At 42.6% G+C, this 27,525-nt stretch overlaps 1 protein-coding gene across 1 annotated transcript in view; it reads right to left on the bottom strand.

Annotated features, from left to right (window-relative positions):
- The window catches only part of TMEFF2 (transmembrane protein with EGF like and two follistatin like domains 2), a 227,671-nt gene extending 201,436 nt beyond the window's left edge, over positions 1-26,235 (bottom strand). The window contains exons 1-4 of the mRNA XM_036421949.2: positions 25,653-26,235; positions 22,915-23,024; positions 13,275-13,404; positions 7,825-7,851 (exon numbers count right to left, since the gene is read on the bottom strand). Coding sequence (XP_036277842.1) covers positions 7,825-7,851; positions 13,275-13,404; positions 22,915-23,024; positions 25,653-25,821 — 436 coding nt within the window. The 5' untranslated portion in view covers positions 25,822-26,235. The remainder of the gene's footprint in view (positions 1-7,824; positions 7,852-13,274; positions 13,405-22,914; positions 23,025-25,652) is intronic.
- Positions 26,236-27,525: the final 1,290 nt, after the last annotated feature.

The following is a 27,525-nucleotide window of genomic DNA, read 5'->3' as shown; positions in this document are numbered from 1 at the left end:
GACCCCCCTGGCCCTCCCTTCCACCACACTGGTTCCTCGGCCCAGTTCTGCTCCCTTCTCCTCCATAGGTGCTGCTTCTTAGAACGCTTCCAAGGCCCAAACCTCAGCCTCAAGTCTGTACCCTGGGCAGCCCTGGCAGGGTGGCTGGTGAAGTCACTAAAAACCTGCCCAGGGCCACCCTGCTGGTAAGGGGTGGAGCTGGGGCCAAACCCACCCAGGTCAGCTCCAGGCCCGTTTTTAGCCACTACTCTTTGCTGGGGAGCATATAACCATACTCCCCCAGCCCCAGAATCTAAAGTCTATTAAATACTTTAGAAAAAACATGTGTGAAAGCAAAGGAATGAGGTGAGGCCTGGGGATGAAGAGGACATGACAGAAGAGAATAGATGGCCATCCGCATGTGCTATGGACTGAGGAGTGTGATGAACTCAGATAACAGACAACAACAGGAACCCACAGGGGTTTGAGTTCTACTCTGAATAGAAGAGATGATTTCAGAAACAAACATGAAGGCTGGAAGGGAGTCAGGAGATGGGGGAAGAATATCTCATGTGATTGCTGATAGGGTCTCTCATTTATATAAACCACAGAACACAGGGGTCTAGCATAGTGACCGCAGAAAGCCACTGAGAGAGGTAGGTAACCCTGTAGACTATGGAGGTCTCCTTCCTTCTTGAAGTTCCAGGACTGGCTTAGTTACCATATCCACTGTTGTTGGAACTGTGGGCAAGATGTTCTCTCTTTCTGAACATCATCCACACATCCAGAAGCCATTATTGTGATGAAATAAGGGGATACTACAATAGTGCTTTTTAGAAAACAGATTGTTTGAAAAATAACTATACATAAGGGTAAGCATCCTTCCAGATTTACCTAATTCTCATTCTATCAAGCAGAACTGTAATAAAATCTTCCCCTCTATTTTAAAAGAATCTCTCTTTGAAAAGCGCAAATCCCCTTAGAAAAACTTCACAACACTCAGAGCCCTAATGGAAATTCTTCCTTGTAAGTACACTGAATCTCTGGTATTGTAAATCCTTCCTATTTCTTCTTTTTCCTCTCCCCACCCCCATTGAGGAAATATGTCTACCAAGTAATTATTTAAGAGTAATTATTTGTTGTTTTAACATTTTAACATCATTTCATATTCCTCACCTACTTATGCACACATAGTTCCTCTGATAATGATATTGTGATTTTACTTCTTTTCAAGGCTCAGAGTGAGGTGCCTCCTTTAAATACTGAGAACTGAAATAGGGCTCATCAGTCCTTACTATCTCAGCATCAATACCATGGTAGAAATCACTAATTAAAAGATTCAAACTTCTAATTAAACTCTTCCGAGAAATGATATTCTCAGAGTAACCGGGACCAAAGAGCAAAGGTAATATAAATTCTTTTAATTTCATTTTTAATCTTCTAGAGTTCAAAGTTCTTTACATTAGTTTATTATAATCGTCTTTCCTAGAAGTAGATATTATTCCCTTTTACTGATAAAATAAGTGAGTCTCCAAGGAGACTGAGAGAAAAAATCAGATAGGAAGCCTCTGAGCCAATAAAAATCTGAATTCAAATCTCCTGATTGGAAACCCAAAGTCATTTCTGTCACTGCTCAGGGTACCCTTCTTTTCCTAGACTTGGTTTGAAAAACCCAGATGGAGGGTCCAGACAAAAGTCTGTAGAATCCACTTCATATTCCCAAGCAATCTTCTCTGGAAACTCAGGTAATTATTATTCTTCCACTAGGAGAAAAAAATAGGTGATTTTTATTTTTCAGACGGTGGCCACATGTGAAAACAAAGTACAGCCATGTTGATAGCAAAGGTTCCTTTCTCCTCCTTTTTCATTTTCCATCATTCCCACTTTGTTTCCCTCTTTTCTGTGTTCTTTTTCTATTTTCCAATTTTATTACCCATCATGTTCTCCATTCATTCTACTTCTATTTCATTACTGTTGCAATATTGTTTTTCTTTGGGGTAAAGAGAAAGCAAAATGGCCTGGCTGGCATGGCTCAGTGGTTGGTTACAGTTGATTCCCAGTCAAGGCAGAGGCCGGGGTTGCAGGCTGGATTCCCCAGTCGGGGGTGGGGGGTGGGGTGGGAGGGAGGAGGCAATCAATGATTCTTCCTCATCACTGATGTTTCTCTTTCTCTCCCTTCCTCTTTGAAATGCTTCATCATACACATATATATATAAAGAGCCACGGTCCGTAACATTCAAAACGACTAAAGGCTTAACCAAATGCCCAGGCTTCGCATGCAGAAGGCTCTGGTGGGTGGGAACTTGTGGCAGTGGGGATGGGGATGGGGGCAGGGGAGGTGGAGCCCAGCCAAGGGCATTGTGTAATCCCCACATGGCCAGGGCAGCTGTGAGCGCTCCTCATGGCCCACAGGTGCTGCTTCAGCTCGGCCTGCAGGCTCTGCTTGGTCCCGTTCACAGAAATGCAGGCACCACCTTCATGCCACACACCCACTTCCATCAGTCCCACGGGCCCTGAGGCGCCCTCCCCGAGTTGTTTCCAGGCAGATCCCACCCAAGCTGCTATGGATGAACACCTATCAGACTTTGTTGTCATGTGAACTCAGTGGAGAAAATACTTGGTGAGGCATATTGTGTTTGCCAGAACTTGGCCATGACAGTTAAGGTGAAGAAGGTAAGAATGAGGTCAGGAAAGGAATACGGCAACATGGAAACAAATTACCTCACCTTATGTAAGAATATATTATGAAATGAACATGTACAGTTCTCGGTTATTTACAGTATATTGAACGTCTTTCTTCTGCAGAGAATTGCTTTTCTTTTATAGTTAGAATAATAATTTTTCCTTTGTGTGCCAAGAAGAGAGTTTACATGTAATCTCTTTTAGTGTAAAGAACTGTGTCATATTCATTTTTACAGCTCCAAAAGTCTTGCCACAACACCCTGGATATATTATGCTTGTTAAATTTGATAAGATTTCTGAATAGCATCAAATTTACATTAGAAATAAAAGATGATTTTCAAGTTCTCAAACTTCTTAAAATACTGTTTTTAGCAATCCTCATAATCAACAATGGCAACCTAAGGTCTATAATTTGTTGTAAACATTTCATGTTCTCTCCAAAATGTATGTGAAGTGAATGTCTTAATTATGGACATCTGAGTAATACATCTAAAGAAAAATTGTATAGGACACTTTTGTATTAAATAAAAGCATATTGTAACTGGTTTTCTACACCAAAATTATCATAACAACTACCTGAATGATTAAAATAAAAATCAGGCTTTCTTTTTACAAGTAATGGACACAAGTGTAATTTGATCTATTGCTGTACATATCTGGCATTTTTCTATTAAAGAATTGTCTTAAAATTATGTACTTTTATAAGTTGCACAATAAAGCACAATGCTTCATTTTTCCTTATGAAATAAAAATATACTCTTTTATCTATGCCATGTATCTTGGATACATTTTATTTCTATAGACATTATCATAGAACTTTCCATGTGATATTAAAATTTGATTGTGAATTCCTCCACTTCTATAGCAGCACAATAGACATATATTGTTCTTTTTTTTTAATGTATCTTTGTAGTTGGAAGTATTATAGATGTCCTTTGTTTTTTTTGTGTTTTTTTTTTCCCCCATTGGCCCTATCCACCCTGCACCCTCCCCTCCCTGGCCTTCACCACTCTATTGTCTGTATCCATGCACTTATATTATTTTAATAGTTAAAATATAGTTTTCATTTTACTGGACTTATATTTTGTTTTTATGAATCTAATCTATCAAAAGTCAAATCCATCCAGAAATAGCTTTAAAAAAAGAGTAATGAAAGATATTTCATAGATTTGTCTTTATGACTGGAAGACTTAGAGAAAAGCAGGGGTTAAAAATTATCTTGTTACCTCCCACACATGCATAGATTTTGAGAGGAGGCTTCTTCAATACTTCTTACTGCAGTATTTGTTACTTAAGGAAGTCTGTGGGTGGGTAAGATGCTATTATCCCTCCCACACACACCCTTTTTCGTATTTACAACATTCAATCTCCATAGATATAAGTACACTAGAAGCCCAATGCATGAAGATTCATGCCAGAACGGGCCTTCCTTTCCCTGGCTGCTGGCAACACCTTCGCTCTGGCTAGAGCCCCCTTCCACCTTCCTATGATGTTCAGAGGCCCAGAGCACCCAGGGGTGGTGCAGAACATTTGGTGCCCATGTATGCAAATTAACCCATCATCTTTGTTGGGTTGATTTGAATACTCCCTCCTGATTGGCTGGTAGGTGTCAAGAAGGTATGGTCAATTAGCATGTTACTCTTTTATTAGGTAGGTGAGGCACCAATCCCTTTCTTTCAACTACTTTCTGAAGTTTTTGAAATGTGGTCCATATATTGCCACACATTACCTTTCTACAGAATGCACATATAGTCAGTCATAGTTTACCCTGAATTTTTCCAACTGAACACTTTTGTTTGCAAAGAGAATTCCATAAACAATAGATCTTAGGTTCAAAACTAATAATATAGAAATATTCTTTGTATTGGAGAGTTTTCTTAAACACTTAGAGAAGATGGGACCACAGGAGTGGGAAAGGCCAAGATCTGTATGCAGCATTAGTTTCTTACTGCACTACAGTGACCGTTAGGAATGAGTGCACATTTGCAGATCCTGTTGGAGACAGTGAACGATTTCCCTAAATAAAGTTAGCCCTTCAAATAGTTTCATCTGAATACTAGATCAATAGTTAAAGATTTTACAGGTTCCTATAAAATGTATACTAACAAGTTAAGATACATTTTATGAACCCTGTATATCCTTTTTATATTGTAATAAAAAGGTTTCCTCAAATGCAGTCAATAACAGGTGCGCTATAGAGCAGGTAAGTTCAACTTAAATCATTATTAACTAATCAGATCTTATCTTCATTGCTAATGCAATATTCATTCATTTAAAAAAAAGTAGAATGATCTAAAAAAGTAAAAACTGATATATTTTAAAGTGATTTTGGATTTGGAGGTTTAATGATGTCATTTATGATAATCACAAATATAAGTGTTTTGTAAATAAATCTGTTCACTTAAGTATTCAGATCAATGCACTCCATTGGGAATTATATGAAACTTGGTTAAAAATAGATTAAAAATCTAACCATTAACCATTGGAAGTGCTTGCAAAATGCCCCCATTAGTAATTAAACACACATTATTAAGAATACATCCTATAACGATCAGTTAGAAAAATCACAAGCGAGGATTGTGGGATTAACCAAACCCAATGATTAAATTAACCAATTCAATAACTTCTGGTTAATTCAAAGGAAATGAATTATGGCTCCTCTAACACCTTGCAAATAGGAACTGTCAGAACACAAAGGCAGATCCATCTCGTATAGCAGAGGTAGCGAGTCAAATATGCTTCATGTACCACCAATGTATACGTGAATTGGCATGGTGCAGGGTTACTCTAGCCTGCATTTCTAGATTCAAGTTACTGAATTTTTTTGGCATCTTGCAATGTAGTAAAAAAATTAAAGAAAACTAAATCCATTAGTATTTCAGAGCAAAGGAACACAAAGATTAAAAAAAAATCAGTTAAAATAAACCTTCAGTCTCTTATTTAAAATTGAGTTCATGTGACCAGGAGTAAATATTCATTAACACAGTTATAGAACAACTATTTTAAAAGCATATAATTCAGAAGTAAATGGACTAGATGCTTTGTTCTAGTTATCTCTTTCTTTCTTTTTTTTTTTTTTTTTTTTTTTTTTTAGCAGTTATTGCTTAAGAAGTTGCTCCCCTCCTCCCAAGCTATGGTAAAGCACCTATAATTGAAAGGAAGAGTAAAAAGAACAAAAACAGAAGAAAATAAGGAAAGCAAAGTGGTTCCAACTAGTGACTAAGTTTAAGTTATAAACATCATATTCATGAGATTAAGATTATTGTATAAACAAAATCACTTTACTCAGAATACAGGACAGCATAATGAGTCAAATATTTCCACAGAAAATGCAACATCAAAGAATGAGGTTGACTTCACTTTCACTGGAGTATGCTAATGGCGATGAATAAACGCTGGGAACTAAACATAAGCCACGTCTTGTTATTAAAAGGTTAAATATTAAAAAATGATATATGATATGAGAGTCAAACAGAAAAAAAGTATATCGTGCTGTTTTAAAATGATATATGATATGAGAGTCAAACAGAAAAAAAGTATATCGTGCTGTTTTAACAGAAAGAGCAATGAAGGTATTCTGTGTTCTGTAATCTGTTTTGTTTTCAAAGATGCTAAAATAATTACCAAGACTTGTTTTGTGAATAGCGGAACAGCTGAAGCTCAACACAATATTTGTAAAATTAGGTAGTTCCCTAAATAGCTGGGAACTAAACAGCATTTTTCATAGAAACCATTTCCTTAAAAAAGCAGTATTTTAAAAACTGATTCATTTCATAATATTCTAATAGTGAAATACCTAATCAAGGAACTATCTTCTTTCTTTTTCTATTTCTTTGAAATATAATTTGCTCTTCTACTAAGCTCTTCTTTTCAAACTGCTAGGGAAACTTTCTTAGAGATACTATATTCTTCATCCAGAGCAGGAAATAAAAAGACAAAACATTTCTTAGAAGTAGTGAAAGCCTTATCCGTACATCAAATGATTGTCCAATGCCACGTAATATTAAATATATCTATGCTGTCACTGTATTAAATCTTAAATCCTGTTTCGTTTTCGTCTTCCTGGAAAAAAACCTGTGCTCTAATCGGCTGCTCTAATTGTGTTCTCTGGGCAGTGCTTATTTGAACTATTTAAGCCTTTCATTACATAAGGCTACTTGATAATTTGTAATGTGCTGACTGAACTAGATAAGGTATGCCATAGACAGCAGATTCTCCTGAACCCAAAGCCCTCTTTTCTTTACATTATCAAACCCCACATTTAAGGACTAAAATTTATTGGGAATCATATATTTAAACATTTTATACTCCTTAAGCAAAGCCTTGAGAATATTTATGTTTTTATTCATTCTTTTCTTATTGTTCCTGTTGAAATTACATCTAATTATTTTTTTTTCTTCTTCTTGGCCATAAAGCTGGAATTTTTGCTTAATTTAATTTGAAAAGCATTTTGGGAAATGAAGGTACAATCCATATATAAAATCTTGTCAGTAAATACATGAGATCAAATTTTTGAAGTTTTTGGCTCTCTCTTATCCTATACACTTCCTTAAACATACAATTAAAGAGTGAAAACATACATGTATCTTATTTTAGTGAAAATAAATATAGATTTAATTGAAGTAAAGATATTATTCCTATGTTCATGGGTCTAAATTGTGTTTAAACATTCTTTTACTTTCCTTTTAGGAGCACAACTTCCTTCAGTTTCAAATTATTAATTTGATAATGTCAACCCTGTTTACAAGGTAGTTATATATGTGCTAATATTAATACCTGGTAATTAGTAGCAATATTATAAAAAACAATTATTTAAATTATTTTTTCATGAGTTCTTTTTGCCTTGACAAGTATACTTATCTTCTTTCAGTTAGTTTTGACATGCATATGTATATCTCAAAGATAACTCAGACACAAACAAATAAGCAAACAATAAGGATTAGCTAGAGATAGCATTCTTAAGTATAATTCCTAAATATACTAAATAACTTACATAGTATATATACTTACTTATTAAGGATAATGATATATTTTTGTTTTCTCCTTTACTAAAATGCAACTTCTAAATTCCTTTCAAATATTTATAATAGCAAATATATAAGTAAACAAGCACAAATAATATTCACATGAAAGTCTTCAAATATGTAAACAGGCAACTCCTACCTCCATCTCCAGATCCGGATCCTGCATCTGGGAGGAAGAAAGAAATATTTTATTTTTGCTTGAAAAACATATTTAAAACTATTTACGACATTTTTTTTTTTTAGTTCATGTTTCCTTTCTTCACTAAGACAGTAATATAATTGAGGAAATTACTATTATTTAATCTGAAAACGTGTATTCACATTGATTAAATTTCTATAGCACAACTTATAAAATAAATTCTCTATTACTTTCATACTTAAATTTTATTTAAAAAGGATTATCTAGTTTTAAAATAATTCCTAAACTTGACTATGTAAGACTCTCTCATTTTAATTTTAATCAGGATAAATCTGGTGGCATTAACAAAAACAAAAAGTTTGAAAATGAGATGCTTATGACAATCACTGAGATTTAGCATTTACATAGTCTAAGACATGTAGCAAGTAAAATCATAATTAAGCTTTATATTCTTGTAAATTGCATATGCACAAAGAGAAAAAACAGTTTAAACATAAATCTCTTTTTATATAAATGTTAATATGTATTCCAAATGCCACAATTGTGAATGAATCTATCAGCCACCAACAGCATTCCTTGTTTTTGAAATCAGTGGAAGAGTGACATTAACTTTGTGTTTGTGCTTAAAACTCAATATACCCTAGGTGGTGCTCGCAATAAGAAACAATCTCTCTTCTGCATTTTCCTTTTTCCATTCCTTCTCTCCCCTCCTTCCTACATAATTACAGCTGGTCAGAGCTGTCTATTTCTGACAGTTCCCAGAAGCACGCAATTTTCTAGTTGGAGTCAACAGCACTGAGATTCCATCTGCTCCCACCTGTTAAGTATATAGACATTGTCTTCCTTCTACCTCCATACTAAATGCACTGAGTTATGTACCTTTGATATTAATACTGGGAATAAGACTAGTACTGGTATTCTCTGCCTGATACGCCCTCATCTCACACAGAAATCTTCATCAGAGTTTAAGACCTATATCAAATGCCACTTCTATAAATTTGTGGTTGATGTTTTGTTCTAATGAAAATAAAACTTGCCACCATGACACCTTATGAAGAGGCACTGCACAGAAATAAGCAGAGTGGATGAAAATCCACAGAAGGCTGACACATATGGAAAATGGATGCCTCCTCAACAGCCTTCCTTGGCAAGTTACGCATTAGTAAGCCATGAAGAAGCAGTAGTTGGAATTGCCAGCCTTGGTGGGAACTCGTATTAATGAAATTCACAGGATCTAACAGTATAAAATGTCATTTTTAATTAACTGCTAATGTGACTAAGGCTCGTGTTTCTGGGACATCATATCCTTTCTTGAAAGATAAGCTAGTTGGTAAAACTATAATAATAAAAGTGTAATGTGCTAATTAGACCAGACAGCAAAATGACCTTCCGGATGACCTTCCGGATGAAGCCGCAGCAGCAGGGGCTGAGGCAGAGGCAGTTGGGGCAATCAGGCAGGCAGGCAGAGGGGTTAGGGGCAATCAGGCAGGCAGGCAGAGGGGTTAGGGGCGATCAGGCAGACAGGCAGAGTGGTTAAGGGCGATGAGGCAATCATGGAATTGGGCCTAAAACGGCAGTCAGATATCCCCCAAGAGATCCTCAATTGCTCAATTGCGAGAGGGTTCAGGCTGGGCTGAGGGATGTCTCCCAAACCCCGATCATGAATTTTGTGCACTGGGCCTCTACTTTAGAATAAAAACCCTTTGTAGTAAGTATAGAAAATAAGGATTTTTAAAAATTTCATCTTTACTGATGAAAGTATTACAAATGTCCCCTTTCTTTCTCCCATTGGCCCTCTCCACCACATCCCCCCACCTTCAGGCCTTCCAGGGACATGTGTTATGCATATATGCATACCAGTTCTTTGGGTAATCATATAATCTGACTGTTTAATGGCAACAGATCAAAAAAGGCTGAAGCATTTATCTCCAGAGTAGAACAGTCCTGTCCACTTAACTGATAGCCAGAAGCCATGGCACCATCACTTTTGGACGGGACAGTGCTTAGCAAATCTCCTCTTTGTATACCTTCCCAAGTAAAATTTTAACCAATTTTATTTAAATGAATTTGAAAGCTTAGTTCAATATTACTACTTACAATCATCAGGGGCTAACAACAGGTTATATGATTTCAGCACTAATACATTTTACCTGTGCTTTAATTGAATGTGTACAGTTCCTTATTCTTTTCCCACTAGACCATACGCTTCTTTAATTCAAGGCCCATATATTGTTTAGCTTTCCATCCTTACATGGATATACGAGGAAATGTGTGAAAGCTTAAGGATTTCAAGCTCCAAACATCAGAATGTTACTCACTAGATGACATAAGGAATGTTATTCAACCTTCCTAAGCTTATTCATCCTCTATTCAATGGCTATAGTAAAAGTGTATCCCATTGGGCTATTCTGAGACTTACTACACAATATCATATTGTAAATGCTTACCTTGCATCTGAAACACAATAAATAATTAAATTTTTGAGTAAACATATTGCCTATTCATCTATAGGTTTCCTTATAAATATACGTTGCTGGGGGGAAATCAAGAAAATGGCAGTAGAATTTTGGCTTGTATTTGCCGTGTATGTTTCAAAAAATTCATGCAGTTTGGTTCATAAGCTAATTTGCATTTGATTTGACCCATATTGAGTATGTAGGAAAGAAAGGAACAACAGATTTTAAAAACAGTCACTGAAGTTCATGGCATCATTATGAACTAGTGATGGAAAGCTTTAATGATTACTGTAAGATGAGTCATTTTGGCAAACAAGAGGTAAGTTAGCCACTAAAACGTTATTAGTGAGACAGAAACACCTAAGAAAAAAGGCATGTGGTTGGACTTGAATTTGGGCTCCTACTCAATGCATTTCTTTTAAGGCAAAAAAAAAAAAGTGAAATAGACAGGGAGGCTGTGGACCAGACTGCCTGACAGAAAACCATTTTCTGGACCAAAAATTATGTTTACGTTCAATGAAATAAGAGATGGGCAGAAGTAGATTTACAGTTGCTCCTATGGAAAACGACATGAAGGTTAGGCTTATTAATTAGCTTTCTTACTGGTGTTTCTGCATGCGCATGACTGTAAACCTATTTCTGCCCACCACCCCGGTGTGATGAAGATGCAGCTACATCACTTACTGCCTTTTATTCCTGGAGACCACATCTGGCCCCCTCCACTCAGTGTCAAACAGCATTAGGAAATAAATGGAAAATCCACCAAGAAGAGAATGCGGATCTCCTTTAGACTGAAAGTCAGAATTCCAATTTATTTAGAGTCAGATCTGGTTAATCAAAGCTACTTTGGTCCCTCCGTCACTATCCAGATCAAAGCCCTTTCAGATTTACAAGTCCATGGAAGAGGTGTTCAGCAGCCCTGGCTTGCTAATTAAATCCTGGAGAAATCTAAGGCTATGAATGGGCTAGGGTTGGAGAATCCACTGTGAGTAAGTTTTCTGCATGGATAGGTGTTTATTTTCATAGTATGAACCAACACAGAAGGGACCAGAATGGGGAGATCTGAATGAATCAGAAGAATGCAACTGCACATGCCACCGACAAGAACTCCGAGGCTGGCAGGTGAGAGAGATTTTGTTACGTTGTTAGCCATGCTCGTAGTTTCATGAGTGCTCCTTAGGAGGACTGTCCCCTGGTTCTCACCTGGCTGCTGTCAGGACAGCTGTCCTATATGGTCCTGAATAAGCAGACATCTCCCTTAGTCCTTGCTGGTATTGGACTACATGGGACTTGGCTTCCAGGAGTCAGCTGTTACTTCCTCTTCTCTTTGTCTATTCCATTTGCCCTGTGTCTTATTTTCACTTTTTCTTCATCAGACATGGGAGATGGGTTGATTTTTCATAGTTTGTTTGCTCTGTGCCTTCCTGTCTAGCTCCCCCAGCCCTGCTCTGAGAGCAGCATATTGATCCTCTTCCTCTCCTCCTGGGGAAGGTGGTCCAATAACTCTCACTTTTTGCTGTCACTTCCACTCACAGGTGGATGGCAACGATCGGTTTGCTCTGGAGAAGAAGTGAGTGCAGCACCGACTAGTCCAGTCCCCGTCCCCTATAGCCCAGTCACTCTTCCAAAAGGACATTCACATCGTGAGGCACAGAATCCCGGAGGAGAAAAACTACTTAGAAATTAAAACCCAAAACAGAAAACCTACATTCCTCTCCCTGAGGATGGATGCTTCTCTCTCCTGCTAATTCTCAGAAACTTTGGGAGTCACCAGTGCAATATCAGAACATTATCAATTACTAACAATCGATCAACGATAGGCTTAAGAGAAGCTTTTAAAGAATGCGACCTTCTTTTTTCTCATTTACCACCCTGCCCCAGCCAGCATGCACACAACTGTTAACAGTTCCCTAGAATGGAAATACCTGTTATCCAAGAGGTATTTTCAAGACACTAGACTTCTCCTGGTACTATTCCATGATTGCATCTTCAAAGGAAGTTCATAAATATTTTATAGCAATATTATTTTTCCCCTGGCCATGCCTCTATCATCCTCAGAAATGTTGACTTTCCAGAAAGATGCATATTTGCCTTTAAGGACAACTACCACAAGACAACTACCAAGCGTGTGATTTCATTGTCTCACAGCTACTGTGCAAACGTGGCTCCACTGTAGGCACTGCTTTAGGGAGTCAGCTCTGCTCAATGGTGGGGTGTTTTCCCTGCCTGCAGTGCTGGTCAGCTCTGAGAGCCACCGCACACAAAAGGGAGACCTGACAAGCTAAAGAGCATCATCTGTGACTTTGTAAGTTATTCTTCCCCTCACTTTCTGTACAGTGTTTTTCACACTGTAGCTCAGGGCGCTGTGTGTCCCAGGCTGCCTGTGTCAGGGAAGACAGGGCCATCAGAAGGAATGTCCACCACCAGTCCAGTCTCCAAAATAAGCTACTCAATGGCTTGAGGGCATTTGGCAGAGCTGCTAACATTAGCATCATCTTGCCTTCCAAACCCAAATCCAGCAGAAGATGCTATTGCCCAAAACATACAAATGTATCCGAATAGATAGGTGTCTGTATATTTGAACCGGGGTGCTCAATCTAGATTTTTAATTATATTAGTCAACTGTCTGCACTTCGTTGAATCACATATGTATTAAAATCTACCAGTATCACCATGCTGGGGAGGGTTGCGGAGGGGGCGGGCGTGGGGCATAGGGGGTCAATGAGGGAGGCAAGGGGGACATCCATAATACCTTCAACAAAAAGATCAATTAAAAACAATAAAATCTACTAACATCCTGATGGTAGATTTTCTCTTCCGGAAATGATTTGAAATGCAAAAAGGCACAGACTGAGAATAATGTATCTTTGTGCAAAGAAATAGAGGCTTATCTAGCCAATGTAGAGTCTGAAGATAACAACAGAAAGCAGGACATGGTTTGGGGATGGGGAACCCTCCAAAAGGTGCGGGGAGCCGTCAGGGTCACGGGCCTACCGGTGGCGCAGGAGCCTTCGGCCGCCACGAGGATCTCGCTCTGCTGCTTGCAGGCCGCCTGGCGCAGGAAGCACTCGTTCTGGAAGCTCTCCCCGTTGGAGCCGCACACGGGCACATAGTCGTTGTTGCACTGGGGGGGACACAGAGAGGGGCGCCTTGGTTAGTACTGGGTCAGACAGCTCCGACTTCGGGAACAGGAAAATGCATTTACAGCAGAAAGCGCCTGTCTTCCTTCTCAGTGGTCCTCCCATCGTCTTTGACCTTGTGAGGGAATCATTCAAAGGCACACAAAGCAATGCCACGTCAGCCAGCCCGTCCTTTGATTCAGATTGAAAAGGAGCCTTCTAAATTGATCGGGCAGTTCGAGCAAAGTGATCAGACAAGCAATACTAAAAAGAGATAGCAACAGATATTACCAATACTGTAGAGTACTGTTTTTCTGATATATGGCCCATCTGGCTCGGTGAGGAAAATAAAACATGCTACAGTATTGAAAGCTGTTAGTAAACAGGTAATGACTATATTTGGAGAGCAAATGTGTATAAGTGAAATGCCAGAGAATTCAGCCACTCTTTAGCATGATTTTCTGTTGATTTTTAATCTTTATAAATTTCCAAATATTTGATAAGACACTTGGATTACCACTTAATTTTTTATATTATTAGATAGGGGATGCTATGTAGATACAGTGTTGAGAGAAATGAAATACAGGGGAAAAAATTTAGCAACTATTGAAATACATGTAAACTTTATTGATTATTCAAAAATATGACTATTACATATTTCGTAAAGAGAAAAGTTCAGTTTAACGGCAGTCTTATTATGAAGTACACATTTGGCAACCTGCAGGGGACACTCATCATAATATAAACACAGCCTAAGGCCATGGAGGTACTTGGCCATCCCGGGCCTGCTAACCATGCCAGAGATGATTATCACCTGATGATTGCTACAGATGTGCTTCATTGTTTAATCACAACAAATATAAGGACGAAGATGATTATTTACAAATACCTCGCCTATGCCAAAAACTGAGTAGAGCCAGTCAGGCATACACAGGTATGTGAAAACACTCTGCTGTCTTCTACTTCTTGTTAAAATCTTTGGATTTTTAATGTGTCGTAAATGCATAACACTTTGCAACAAACCAATGATCTAGTGAGATGGCTAGGAAAGGTTTAATATATATGGTAATAAACCTAAAACCCTACCATAAGGTAAATTCAACTCAAGGATTTATGCAACAAAAGAGGAAATGCTCAATAAAGTTACAATCTGGTGATAAAAACCTGAGATTTACTCTATTTCCTTATGATATCTGTAATTTCTCCCTCACAATCAACCAGTTAACTCTTGCTCTTTGCCTTTATGTAACACTAGAGGCCTGGTGCACAAATTCGTGCATGGGTGGGGCCCCTAGGCCTGGCCAGAGATTGAGCCTATCAGGGGGCCAGTTGGCTAGGGGTGGGATCCTGGGAGGTTGGCTTTCTGGTTCCCAGATCAGGGCTTATTTGTGTAAGGTGACCAGATGTTCCACTTTCGGTGGGACAATCCCGATTTTTAACAATTTGTCCCGAGTCCAGAGGCATTTTAAAAGAGTCTGGTCACCTTATATTTGTGGGGGTGGGGAGCACCAGAAGGAGGGAGGGATTGCGGGAGGTTGGCCAGCCAGGGGGAGAGGTCTCAAGGGGATGGCTGTGGGAACACACTGACCACCAGGGGGCAGCTCCTGCATTGAGCATCTTCCCCCTGGTGGTCAGTGAGCATCATAGCGACTGGTTGACCAGTCGTTCTGGCCATTCAGTTGTACGGGTGGCTTAGGCTATTATATATATAGATTGGCTTAATCATCCTAACACTTCACAATGATACAAGTCAATGTTCTCTGAAAAGACATTTTATTAGCCATATTTTGTATCAACTAATGAAAACTTAAATATAGTTTTTTACTAACAGTGATATACTTTTCTCCTAATAGTAAATCCAAATTCAATGACACTAATATTAGAATCACAGTAATTGCTAATATGGCGATTTAGACATTAAATCATATTCATTTAGCAAATTAATATTATTAAAGTGATTTAAATATTTAAAATATGGCATATTTTAGAAATCTTTATTTCAACAATTTCTAATTTAGTCATTCTGGATAACACTCTCTATAATAATTCCTTCCCATGTTACACTATTGGCTCAGTCTGTCTACATGATTATATTTTACAAACTGTTCTGATTGAAAATTCTGCTAATAAGAATCTTTAACTCAATAACTAATTCTGGTCAATAACTAAGTCTGGTCACCTTACACTAAATCTTACACATCATGTGTAAGGCAGCCTTCCATATGTTTTCCAAATACATACATATAAACATGTATATTAGCCTACATCTGAAAATCGACCAACCACAGCACTGAACGTCTTCATCCTTACTGAAGAAATAAGGCAACAGCACATGTCAGTGAAAGCTGAATCGTCCAGTGAGAGGTGCTGAGGAGACATGCAATGAGTGGGGCTGGAGCGCATGTCATTGGCATGGCCAGGTGAATGATGGGAGCTTGACAAAGTGGTGTGTTCAGGACCAGGGGCAGGAGAACCTGAAGGAGATTGATGAGGACGCACCAACACTGCAATGGTACCTGAACTAGTGCAGGAGACACTGTGAAGAAGTAAACAGCTGGTATTATAGTCAGTAGACCTAACCAGGCAGATGACTGGACTAGTTAGTCTCTTGCTAGGGTCCTAGTATTCTTGTCACTGGTTACCTTGCCATCTCTACCTCCAGCCCTGGTTACAATCCTTTAGGCATTGATTATTGGGGTCCAGGTTTCCTCTCTCTGATTCCTTGTTTCCCTATTTATCCTTCTTCTCTACCTCCGCAGATTACTCAGATGTAGGAATGGACTGGGTGTGAGCTGTGGGAGGTGTTTATTTTCTCTGTCAAGTGCTAGTCCACAAGGCTGGCATGCATCTTAAAATATCCAATAAACCGATAACGTGCTCATATGCCACGGCTGAGGGGAGTGGCATGCCAAATGCGAGCAGTGCTAAAAACTGAGCTCGAGCTCCCTGCACACACATGCCGGAAGGCAGAGGAGCCCGGAGCGGGAGAGAGCTTAGCTGCAGATTACCACAAGATGCTGTGGGCCCTTTAGAGCCAGGCCTTGCACTCACTGATTAGAATCACACACGGAGGGGGCACACTCTAATCACTAAGGCACAGGAGTGATGTCCAGTCTCAGGCAATCCCATTTCTCTCACGGCCTTGATATAGGTCAGTGGTTGGCAAACTGCTGCTTGCGAGCCGCATGCGGCTCTTTGGCCCCTTGAGTTTTTAGCAAAGGCCCGCTTAGGAGTACTCTAATTAAGTTAATGACAATGTACCTACCTATATAGTTTAAGTTAAAAAAATCTGGGCTCTCAAAAGAAATTTCAATCGTTGTCCTGTTGATATTTGGCTCTGTTGACTAATGAGTTTGCCAACCACTGGTGTAGGACTTTGTGTAGAGCACTCAAGGATGACATATTTAACAAGTTCATACCTCAGTTTCCCCATTTGAAATGGTTCATTGGGGCATTCAGGAGGGTTAACAAAGTCATGTTTTAAAAACACTTTGCACTGTTTACTTATGAAAAGAAATAGAAACAATTTGTGTTTTCACTGGCAGAGTCATCACCATCCCACATCGACTCTTAAACATGCATGTCTAAAATTAGAAAAATAAATTACAACAGGAGAAGCCTAGCATAGAATAAGCTAACTGCTACATTAAAATATGCCAAGTTGTTTGGAATAGCTTTTTCCGGGGTAATCATAATACTGCTCAGTTGAAAAGGAAGGGCCATATTCAGATGGTGAGTGACTTGCTGAAGGCTACAGAGTTGGCTGGTAAGAGAAGAAATAAGACTCAGGCCCAGATGGTTAGGCCCATAAATGTATGTGTTGTACCAACTTCCTCTCAGGGAAACAGTGATTCTATTTCTTGTAAGATGTTTTAGACTCTTAAGTTTATTTCCCAAATATGTGTTTTTCAGTAGAATGGTCTTGTTCCAAAATGCCCACATTGCTGGAGAAAGCAGCTACGCGCCACACTGGCAGATTCATGAGTTGACACTAGAATATGTGGAACTCATTGCGCTATAAATGGACAAAAGTGTATGTGAGACGCTTCTGTGTGCGTGATCGCTTGTTTGGTTAGTAAGGATTTCATGGAGCGGAGATTTCAGCATCTAGGAACGATGCGCAACTTCTGCTTTACATACTGTCTGCACCTCCCCTAGAATCTGGCTGTAGAAGGCTCTCCACAGATGTTAGTGAACTCTGCTACATGCCCAGTTGTTACAGGCTTGGGAATGATTTCTTAGACCTGGTGTGCTTCTCTTACAAAAGAGAAAAAGCCTGCCTTACGGCCCAACCCTTTGATCATTTCATAGTTATCTCTTACTTCTCTGTGAGTGATTTTTTTTTAATTATTTTATTTTTTAAATTAAAAAAAAATGATTGTTGAAAATATTATGTATACCTCCTTTTCCCACCCCTGCCTTCCCTCTGACATTCCACAGTCTGTTCCATGCTTCTATGTCTCTGGATCTGTGTATGTTTCTGTATATAGAAACATTTTTATGATTTTTAAGAGTAAGCAGGCCTGTGACCATGGTGATAGTGACTCTGTGACTTCTGAGACTAAGTCATTAAAGGATCCAGCTTCTATCTGGTTCTTTCTCTCTCTCTGGATGCTTGCCCTTGAAATCTCGCCCTGAGGAAAACCAAACTAGTCCACACAGAGAAATTCACAGAAAAGGACCAAGGCTCCCAGCTGCCAGTCAGACTTGAGTGCATAACCAAACCTTTCCGTCCCCTTCCTCCCTCAGCCAGCGCCAGTGGAGAAGAGATGAGCTGTCTCCATTAAGCCATGTCCAATTACAGGTTCATAAGCAAAATACTGTTCACTGTTTTGTGCCACTAAGTTCTGGAAAACTTGTTATGCAGTCCTAGTAAGTGGAATAATTGCAGATCTAAAGCATGGCTTATTAGGTTAAAAAAAGTTTAATGTTTGGGTGAGTAATATCCAAAACACATTAAGGCATCATCATATTTTTAAATTATAAAGTGATAATTAATCATCATTTGTACAGCATTATTCCTTCCTTCCTTCCTTTCCTTCCTTTTCTCCTTTAATCCATCCATCTATCCATCTATTCACTCATCTATCCATCCCTCCATTGTCTCTAAATTTTCCTCCCCACAAATGATTTATCAGATGAACCAGCACACCACTTGGTATATGGATAGGAATGTAGGATACAGGAAACCGAAACTCATTTCTGGAACTCATATCATCACCTAATAATTAATTGTACTACTTTTTAAGAAATAGTTTTCATTGATTTTAAAGAGAGAGAAACATCAATGAGAGAGAAACACCAATTGGCTGCCTCCTGCATGCCCCTGCTGAGGATCCAGCACAAAACTGAGACATGTGCCTAGAAGGGGAATCGAATTGGGGACCCCTTGGTGCATGGGGCAATGCTCAACCAACTGAGCCACACTGGCCAGGGTGGTTGAACTACTTTTGACATTAAGAGTCCTCCACAATAAACGTGTACTTTTGTAGTTATTACTATTACTTTTATTTGCATGTATAATATTCTAAGAAAATATTTGGTTTGGTGTCAAAGGACTCCATTCTTGCTTTAGGATCACCACTCAGTGGTAAGTTATTACATATTTATGGGCCTTAACTTCCTCACCTTTAAAGAGAGAAAATAATGATTTCACGCAGTTGTGAGAAATAAATGAGAAAGAGAAGTCCCTCCATGACTTCAGTTACCAGCAGTTAATATCAGTTGGAAAATATTAAATTGAAAATTCTTGAAATACAAGTCATTGCTTTTAAAGGGGGTGCCTTTCTGCTTAGAGTGATAATAGCTCACACCCACCCATGCCATCTCACCGGGTATGAATCACCCCTTTGTCCGTGGCTCCCTATCCATTAGTCACTTAGTAGGGATCTTGGCTATCAGCTCAACTGCCAGGGTATCCCAGTGCTTGTGTCCAAATAACCCCTATTTTACTAAATGGCCTCAAGCGCAAGAGGAGGGATGCTGGCAATTCGGATACAAGGTAAATACAGTCCAAGACATTGTGTGTGAGAGAGAACACACATGAACATAACTTCTACCACAGCCTAGGCTTTAACTTTTCTGTTTTATTCTAGTCACTGCTGTTCATCACTTGCTGTGCCTGCTTATAAATTAAACTGCCAGAGGCGTGTATACATAGGAAAAGGCACAGTATGTAGGGTTCGGTGCTCTCCTCGGTTTCCTTCCCACTGGGATTAAGGGGCTATTGGAATCTGTCTAAAGGGGAGAATGCACTGATTTCAAATCAGAAGAGAGATGAAGGCTCTCTGTCTGCGCGTCTGCCTCTATCTCGCTGGTTGGTTCGCTCGTTCATTAGATTCCTCATATGAGGGCAATGATGTGGCGCTTGTCTTTCCTCTGACTGGCTCCTTTCAGAGAGCAGGCCGACAGCTGGGGGAGGGAGAAGGGGGAAGGCACTGAGCAAAAAGAAGGAATAAAAGAGAAAAAAAAAAAACAACTCATGGACACGAACAACAGTGTGGTACTTGTAGGGGTTGGGGGGCAGAGGAGGGGGGTGGTGGAGGAGGGTGTAGGGGGATAAATGGGGATGGATGGAGACTTGACGTGGGTGAACACACCTTACAGTATACAGAGGATGTATTGTAGAATCATGGATCTGAAACCTATATAATTTTGTTAATCAGTGTCACCCCAATCAATTCGATAAAATATATAAATATCACTAAATAAAATAAAAATTAAAGAAATGAAGGCCACTGTATGTTCACCTTAGTGCTCCAATAAAAATCTAAATTGGGAAACATTATAGATTATATACACATACACCCCTTCCTCTTTGAAATTTATCTCTCAGCCAAAAAGGTGTCAGTGTATATGTTATTTGAATGAAAGAATTTTGACCTTCTATTGTTCAGATAGTACACAGGACAATAGATTTTCAGGAAATCTCTCTATCAGATACCAGGGAATTAAATAAAAACACTCAAATCCATTGAAAAGTATTGGAAAAGCCTGACTCAAGATTCTTAGCCTAAAATAGCCTACCTATCATTCTTTGTACAACTTGTTCATTTTCTTTGATCTACAATTCAGCCATTGTAGAGTCTTGGTGGGCACAGAGTCTATTCCACCAGGAAAATGTCTCTTTTCTCCCGACACACTGACAACTATTGTAAAGCATAACCTAATGGCAGTAGTGATGTAGCAATAAACTTAAAATGCTACAGACAGTAGGAAAGGAACAATTACATTTCCTGTTTCCTATTAAAAGTTGCCATCATCCCTCCCTCCATCTATTCCACTCCAGGACTGTTTAATGACACATTTAGCTGGCTGACAATGCAGGAAAAACACAAATCTCTTTGTTATTAGAGGTTTTACCAAAACCCTCGGTGGAACCTGAAAACCGAGCACCATTCCTTTCATAAGAAAGTTGCACGTTCCCCTTTAGTAACGTGCGTCCTTCAGAATTTTGTGGACTCCTCGCCATGCCCCCCACTCCCCCTCCCCCTTTTCGGAATGTGCAGAATTATCACTCTCCATTTGAGGAGCATTCTTTTTGATTCATTTTACACTGTTTATGATCTCCCTTCTAGGGCTACCCTTGGTTATGAAAATAAGACACATTTATAGAAATCACACACTGAAAGTGGAAGAAATCCTCCAAATTCTGTGGGTCTTTAATAACTTCTCCAATTGTATTTCCCCTTCAGTTAACATTTGGGGAAAGTCTGAATTGAGAATTCTCATGCTCTATCTCTCTTAAGAGAGTATGTAGTTCATTGAAAGAACGCCATTACATTGTTCAATGTGCTTGGAGACCAGCAGGGTGGTGTCACATGCATACTAAATATGCACAAATATGTTTCTAAGACTATAGAATGGTCTAAAGATTAGGGAATGGTCATAGCAATGCTCACCCATCAGGAGGTAGTGAGCTTTAACAAGTATCAGTTTTATTGTTTTTGGTGTTTTTTTTAGAAAGAAGAAAATAATATCCAAGAAGCTTTTAGTTTATCTATAAACCAAAGTATAGTTAATTGTGAATTCTCTTATCTCTCTCACAGGAAGATTGAATTCAATCTAAAATATTTAAATTGCATCAATAATCTAAATATTACCCAACTATAACAAACATTTAGACCTGAGCTTGATGTTTAATGTTCTTATTTGTTCTATATCCTTTTTAATTGCTTTTACAATCTTAAAAAAGTTTCCCCCAATCCTACCTATATAGTTTCATTAATGCAAATATTTCCTGGTTGAACCTTATGTGAGAATTCATGTGTATTTACAATAATTCAGTAACACTCAAAAGATGAATATAAGACATTAGCATGATATTTGAAAGTCTGTATGATTATGTAAACATTTTGAGAGAAATAAAGGTTTATAATTTACATGGTAGGAAGCATTGTTAAATGACGACTATACTAATGACACTAATAGCTCTATCATTAATAATTACTGATAATTTAGTTTTGATGACAACAGTGCTGCAATATCTCTCTTTGAATTTGCATTTATTTATTTATTTATTTATTTATTTATTTTTTATTTATTTATTTATTTTAACATGCTGCAAAGGACATCTTCCTACTGCTTATGAAATCACCTGTGGCTATCTGTGCTCTTCTGGATTTCTGGGAGATTCATTTATAATTGCATATGGCACACATGACCCATTGACATATATTAGCAAGTTCCATGATTTCCCAAACTACAATAACACAATAGTTTTGAAGTCACATTATCAGGGAGTTCATTTAAACACTTAGCCAGATTGCCAGGACAATAAAACCGAAGACCATTCAAAGAGAATGCAATATGATCAAAGATGATAGCCCCAATCAAACGGGAATGTACATGACATTAAGCCAGTCAGAGACAGACAGATACCATATGATTTCACTCCTATGTGGCATGTAACAAACAACTGAACTACCAAGCATAATAGAGACAAACTCATAGAGAGGAGGTAGCTAGCTCCTGGGGCAAAGGGTGAGGGATTGAGCAAAAAAAGAAAAGAGAGAGAGAGAGAGAGAGAGAGAGAGAGAGAGAGAGAGAGAGAGAGAGAGAGAGAAAGAGAACTCATGAACATGGACAGCAGTATGGGAACTGCATGGGTTGGGGTGGAACAGGGCATAGAGGGGACCAGTGGTGATGGAAAAAATAAAACATTCTAAAAAAGGAAAAGAAGTACAAGCCCACACTTCCACTGGCTGTTGACTAGTACCCTAGTAGCTGACTTATAAAATGATGCCGGAAGAGACACAGACACAGATTTTCCTTTGGCTCAGCAGAGAAACAACCTGAGCTTTTGACCTCCATGGCATGTCTAACTGTGGCATATGCATGTCTCAAAGACAGATAACTAACTGAATACATGGTGCCTTCCTGACATCATTGCCTGTGTCGGTGCCAGTTTGCCTTTAAGCTGGCACAGCTATAAATCGCCCGGAGATGAGTTGTAAAGGGAGATCCTGGCTTGGCAGTCCCATCAATGAATGAGAAGATGCAAATATCAGGCTTACCTTGAACTGACAGACGCAAGTCACAGTGTCTCCAATCCTTAAGCACTCCCCATCGAATTTACAGGTGTTGGTGTCACAGAGGAAGAGATCATTTTCTCTGTCGTCATAGCCTCAGATGTAAAGAGAACACCCCAGTCATTACAAAATGTTATAGACTTTGACAAACATCGTAGTATCTTGAGGCTTTAAAAGAACTACCCTAAATTTTAATTTGGACAGCCACAGCTGTATTGCAAGGTCATTCTACTGATAACCTAAAAAAAAAAAAAAATCTAATTAAGGAAACAATATTTGTTTCTTTTTTTTTCCTTCATATTGCCTTTCTCTTTAATATCCTTTCTTTCTTTCTTTTTTCTTTTTCTTTCTTTTTTTGTGGTGCTCTTTTATTTTAGCGAGGTTTGACATTAACAATGCAGAATGGATATTTAACACTGGCTTCCCAGCTTCCTTACTGTTTTCTCATTAAGTGAACTATAGTTGATGACCCCCACAGGCCACATTTTTAAAGAGAACTGTGATGGTCTCCGAATGGCATGTCACCAGTGCTCCATCTTCAATCATCCTTTTGCTTTACGGTCTAAAACAACCCCTTATTTGGAGTTTCTCCAGACAAAGAGGAAACAAAGCCCCAATAATAAAGATAAACAGGCACAGTGTTTGCTGTGATGGTCTGTCTGGCCCAGAGGAAGATTGATCGTCTATAAGTGAACAGGGGTAGGGGCGGGGGGAAGGGGGGGTGCCCTGGTCTTGACAACCTGCCTGGAAAGCCAGTCCGTTCTCTTTAGCTTCTGCAGATCCCTTTAAGATATCCGGCTGATAATGAATTTCTTCCCTGCCAACCTCCATCTCTGAAACAATACTCTAGTTAGGGACGAAGTAAACTGGTCCTGTTGGACTACAAAGCTATCAACACCTCAAACAATTGATCTTGCAGCTGGTTTGATATTCCTATGATCAAGTGCCTGACAAGTGCCGGGGCACCTGCTAAGAGGAAATCCGTCTTTCAGACATGGCATGCATGCACACGTGAACCAGGCACGAGTAAGTTACAGAAAACATGATGAGTTTTAGAAAAATGCCACATTTAGGATCTGTTCACAGAACAAAAGCAATCTGTTGACCCACACCTAGCAGGGTTGCAGATCTCAACCGGTATCTGCAAAGCACAAACTACAGTGAGGCACAGTGACTTTCCTCGGGTAATTTAGATCCCCAAGAGCCCAGGACTCTGTATGCTTTCCGCCCTGGAAGTTACAGCTGGTCATTCCATCCTTCTCCAAGTTCCAGCGCTTCAGCTCCCATACATCCTTCAGACGCAGCTTCATTCAAGGCCAGAGAGAACCACAGAGGGTCACATCCACGGAGGATGGAAAAGACATACTCACTGGCTAAAGCCAGAACAGCCCATACCAAGGGGACAATACCCTGCGCCTTAATGGAGCTGACAATGCCAAAGGAATCGCACCGCCATCCCGTGGTGCGCTAAGGGCTGTCACCCCGAAAGGCTAAGCCGGCTCTGGGAGCCGCAACTTCCACCCGAGCGAGCTGGCTGGCGGGCCGGTGTCATCGGGATGCTTCAGCTCCCGCTCAGACTCCGAGGGCCCGGGAAGGCAGAGACTGCTCCGCCCGGAGGTCCGCTCAGAAAGGGAGGCGGCGCCCAGCCCCGGTCCCTGCTCTCTGCACGGTCGCGCGTGAGCCTGGCCGGCTCGGTGCTGCCCACGCCCGGCCTGGGAGCCCCTTGCACGAATGGTTCTTCCCTCAACTTCCCTGCACCACCAGGCGCTGTGGGGCAGAGCCCAGGCATGGTCATTGCAGCCAAGGAGAGACAGGGGAGGAGAGAGAGGGAAGGAGAGATGGGGAGAGAGGGAGGGAGAGTGGGAGAAGAGGGAGGAGAGAGAGAGAAGGAGAGATGAAGAGAGAGGGGGGAAGGAGAGGGAGGGAAGAAAAGAGGGAGGGAGGGAAGGAGGGAGGGAAGGAAGGAGGGAGGGAAGGAAGGAGGGAAGGAGGGAGGAAGGGAAGAAATTGAATGTCTGGAAACCAAGCTGCTTAGACTCTGCAGACCTGCCCTGGACCTGAGACCGGGCCCCTCACTGCACTTTCGCTAGGAACCAGCGCGTCCCCTGCGGTCACCATTTGATGGATTGCTCTCTCGCTGGTTCTCGCTCATAAAGTTATTTCTAGCTCATTCTAGCTGGACTTTTTTTCTCTGACGATATTAAATGTTTGTTTAGCGTTTCCCCACGGACGGATGCTCTTTTCAGCGAGTCCACAAGACCAACATGCTTCATCTCCCTCCAAAGCCACGCCGTCCGCATTCAGGCGCAAGGATGCTCAGGGTCCTACACCTGAGCTTCCCTTCCCCTCCCCACTCCCGCCCTCCCCGAGGCCCGGGACCGCTTCCCTGGCCCCTCCGGGTGGAGGGCGACGCGGCGTCTCCGGGGTCCGGGGCCGGGGGAGTGGAGGGCTGGGCGCGCGCCAGGTGTGGCGGTTCTGGGCTGGGCAGGCGCGCTCTCTGCCCGGGGTGCGGGGTCCGAGGCCAGGGTGTGGGGTTTGGGGCCGGGGTGCAGGGTCCGGGGCGCCAGGGTGCAGCGTCCGGGGCCGGGGTGCAGGGGCCGGGCCGGGACCGGGGTGCGGGGATCGGGGTCCGAGGCCCGGACGCGGGGTCCAGGTCCGGGATGCAGGGGCCGGAGCCGGGGCGCGGGGTCCAGGGGCTCGGGGGCCGGGGCGCCGGGACTCACCGGAGCAGTTCCAGCCCGTGGGCGTTTGGCAGTCGCTCAGGGAGGTGGGGAACGCCGCGAGCCGGGCGGGGCGGGCGACCAGGAGCAGCAGCGCGGGCAGCAGCAGCAGCCAGCACCAGCCCTCGCCCGGCGTCCAGCCGCCCGGCCGCGGGGACTCCCAGGGCCCCATGGCTAGTCGGCGCGGCTCCGCAGCGGCTCCGGGCTCGTCGGGAACGGGCGGTCGCGGGGGCCGGGCAGCGGGCTACTGAGCATCCCGCGGGCGGCGGCCCAGGCGGCGGGGGCAGGCGCGGCGGGCGGAGAGGCGGCGGCCGGGGCGGCGCATGGTCCCCGGACTTTCAGCAACATCCAGCGGCCCGGCGCGGCGCGGGCGGCGTCCGCGGAGAAGCCCCTCCGGAGCCGCGGGGAGCTGCGGCCATGGGGCGGGGGGCTCAGGGGAGCCGGGGGCCCGGGGGCCCGGAGTCCAGGGCCGCGGAGGGCAGCCCGAGGCGGCGGCGGAGGGAAGTCACGGCGCCCCGCAGCCACGCCGCCGCTCGCGCTCTGCCGCCCGCATCCCTCCGGCGCCGGGAAGCAGCAGGTCCTCTGCCGCCCAGGTCACGTGGGGAGAGGCAGGCGCGCGCTGATTGGCGGAGCGGGATGCAGGTCCCGGGAGGGCGGGGTCGGCGAGGAGGTGGGGGGGGGGGGGGCGGTCGCGGATGCCACAGATGGGCTCGCTCGCCAGGCGCTGGCCTGGATGGTGCCGGGCGGGGAGGGCGCAAGTGGAAACCGCAGGCGTCTGGGGGTGCACCCCACACCTTCCTATATGCACCTGTCCTTTCCGCTCTCTGCCTGCACCGAGCGCCCCACTTTGGTGCGTGACCGCCCGCGGGGCTGTGAGCGGCTGCGTGGCGGCCCCCGGAGCCGGAGCCGGGAGGGCGGAGGAGGCGGCTGAGCTGAGGGGGGACAGGGGAGCAGGGAAGAGGGCGCCCTGCAGGCGCCCCGCTCGCTCCGGGTGCGGGAGCGCGCCTCCTGCCTGTCACCGGATGCGGGCGGGAAGCGGGCTGGGATGCGGGCTGGGATGCGGGCGGGATGCGGGTGGGAATGCGGGCGGGAATGCAGTCTGGGACAGGGCGGGGTGCGCCGCAGAGACCGGAGTCATGGAAAGGGGGCCAGAGAAGGAGAGACGAAGTGTGGGGACATCCTGGCGGGCCTGGAGACTGCCACGGTTCCCCCAGGACCCTGAGACCCCAGGCCGCGCGCCCAGTTGATCGCCAGCCTCCCAGGCTCTCCCATCTCCTGGCTTCTCTCCCGACCTCCCTACCCCGCAGCCCAGGCCCAGCCTCGGGGCGCACGGCTCCAAGCCATCTCCCCGCATCCTGCTGCCCGGCCAGGCGCCTGTGTGCTGGCTGGGCTGTTAGAAGGTCAGCTCTGGCCGGAACAGGTGCTGAGAGAGGAGGGCGGGAGAGGAGGGGGGCTCCCGGGAAGCACCTCCGTCAGGAGAGGGGCTGTCAGGGGGCCAGCGCGGGAAGGGCGAAGTTGGCAGGAGCTTCTCCCTGCGTCTCTCTCCTGCAGCCAGTCCCGGCCAGGGCACCGCGGCCGCCCCCGCCTGCTGCCTCCCGCTCTGGTCAGACCCGCTCCCTCCCTGGCTCCTCGGGCCGGCGGAGCGGGCACCTTTCCTCCAGGGCCCGGGTCGGCATTGCGGTGTGAGCGAGTGGATGAGTTTTCTATGTGATTATCCAGGATTTAGTGTGCGATCGGCCCATGATTCAGGATTTTTTTTCCTGCTCTTCTGCACCCTCCCTCTCTATTCTTATCTCCATCCGTCTCTCCAGCTATCCCCTTCCTTCCTCCCTTCCTCCCTCCCTTCCTTCCTTCATCTCTCACTTCCTTCCTTCCT

This window comes from Pipistrellus kuhlii, unplaced genomic scaffold, assembly GCF_014108245.1.
Source record: "Pipistrellus kuhlii isolate mPipKuh1 unplaced genomic scaffold, mPipKuh1.p scaffold_m20_p_7, whole genome shotgun sequence".
Classification (NCBI taxonomy): Eukaryota; Metazoa; Chordata; class Mammalia; order Chiroptera; family Vespertilionidae; genus Pipistrellus; species Pipistrellus kuhlii.
Note: the sequence above shows the minus strand (reverse complement) of the source record. Positions and strands in the feature narration are given on the sequence as shown.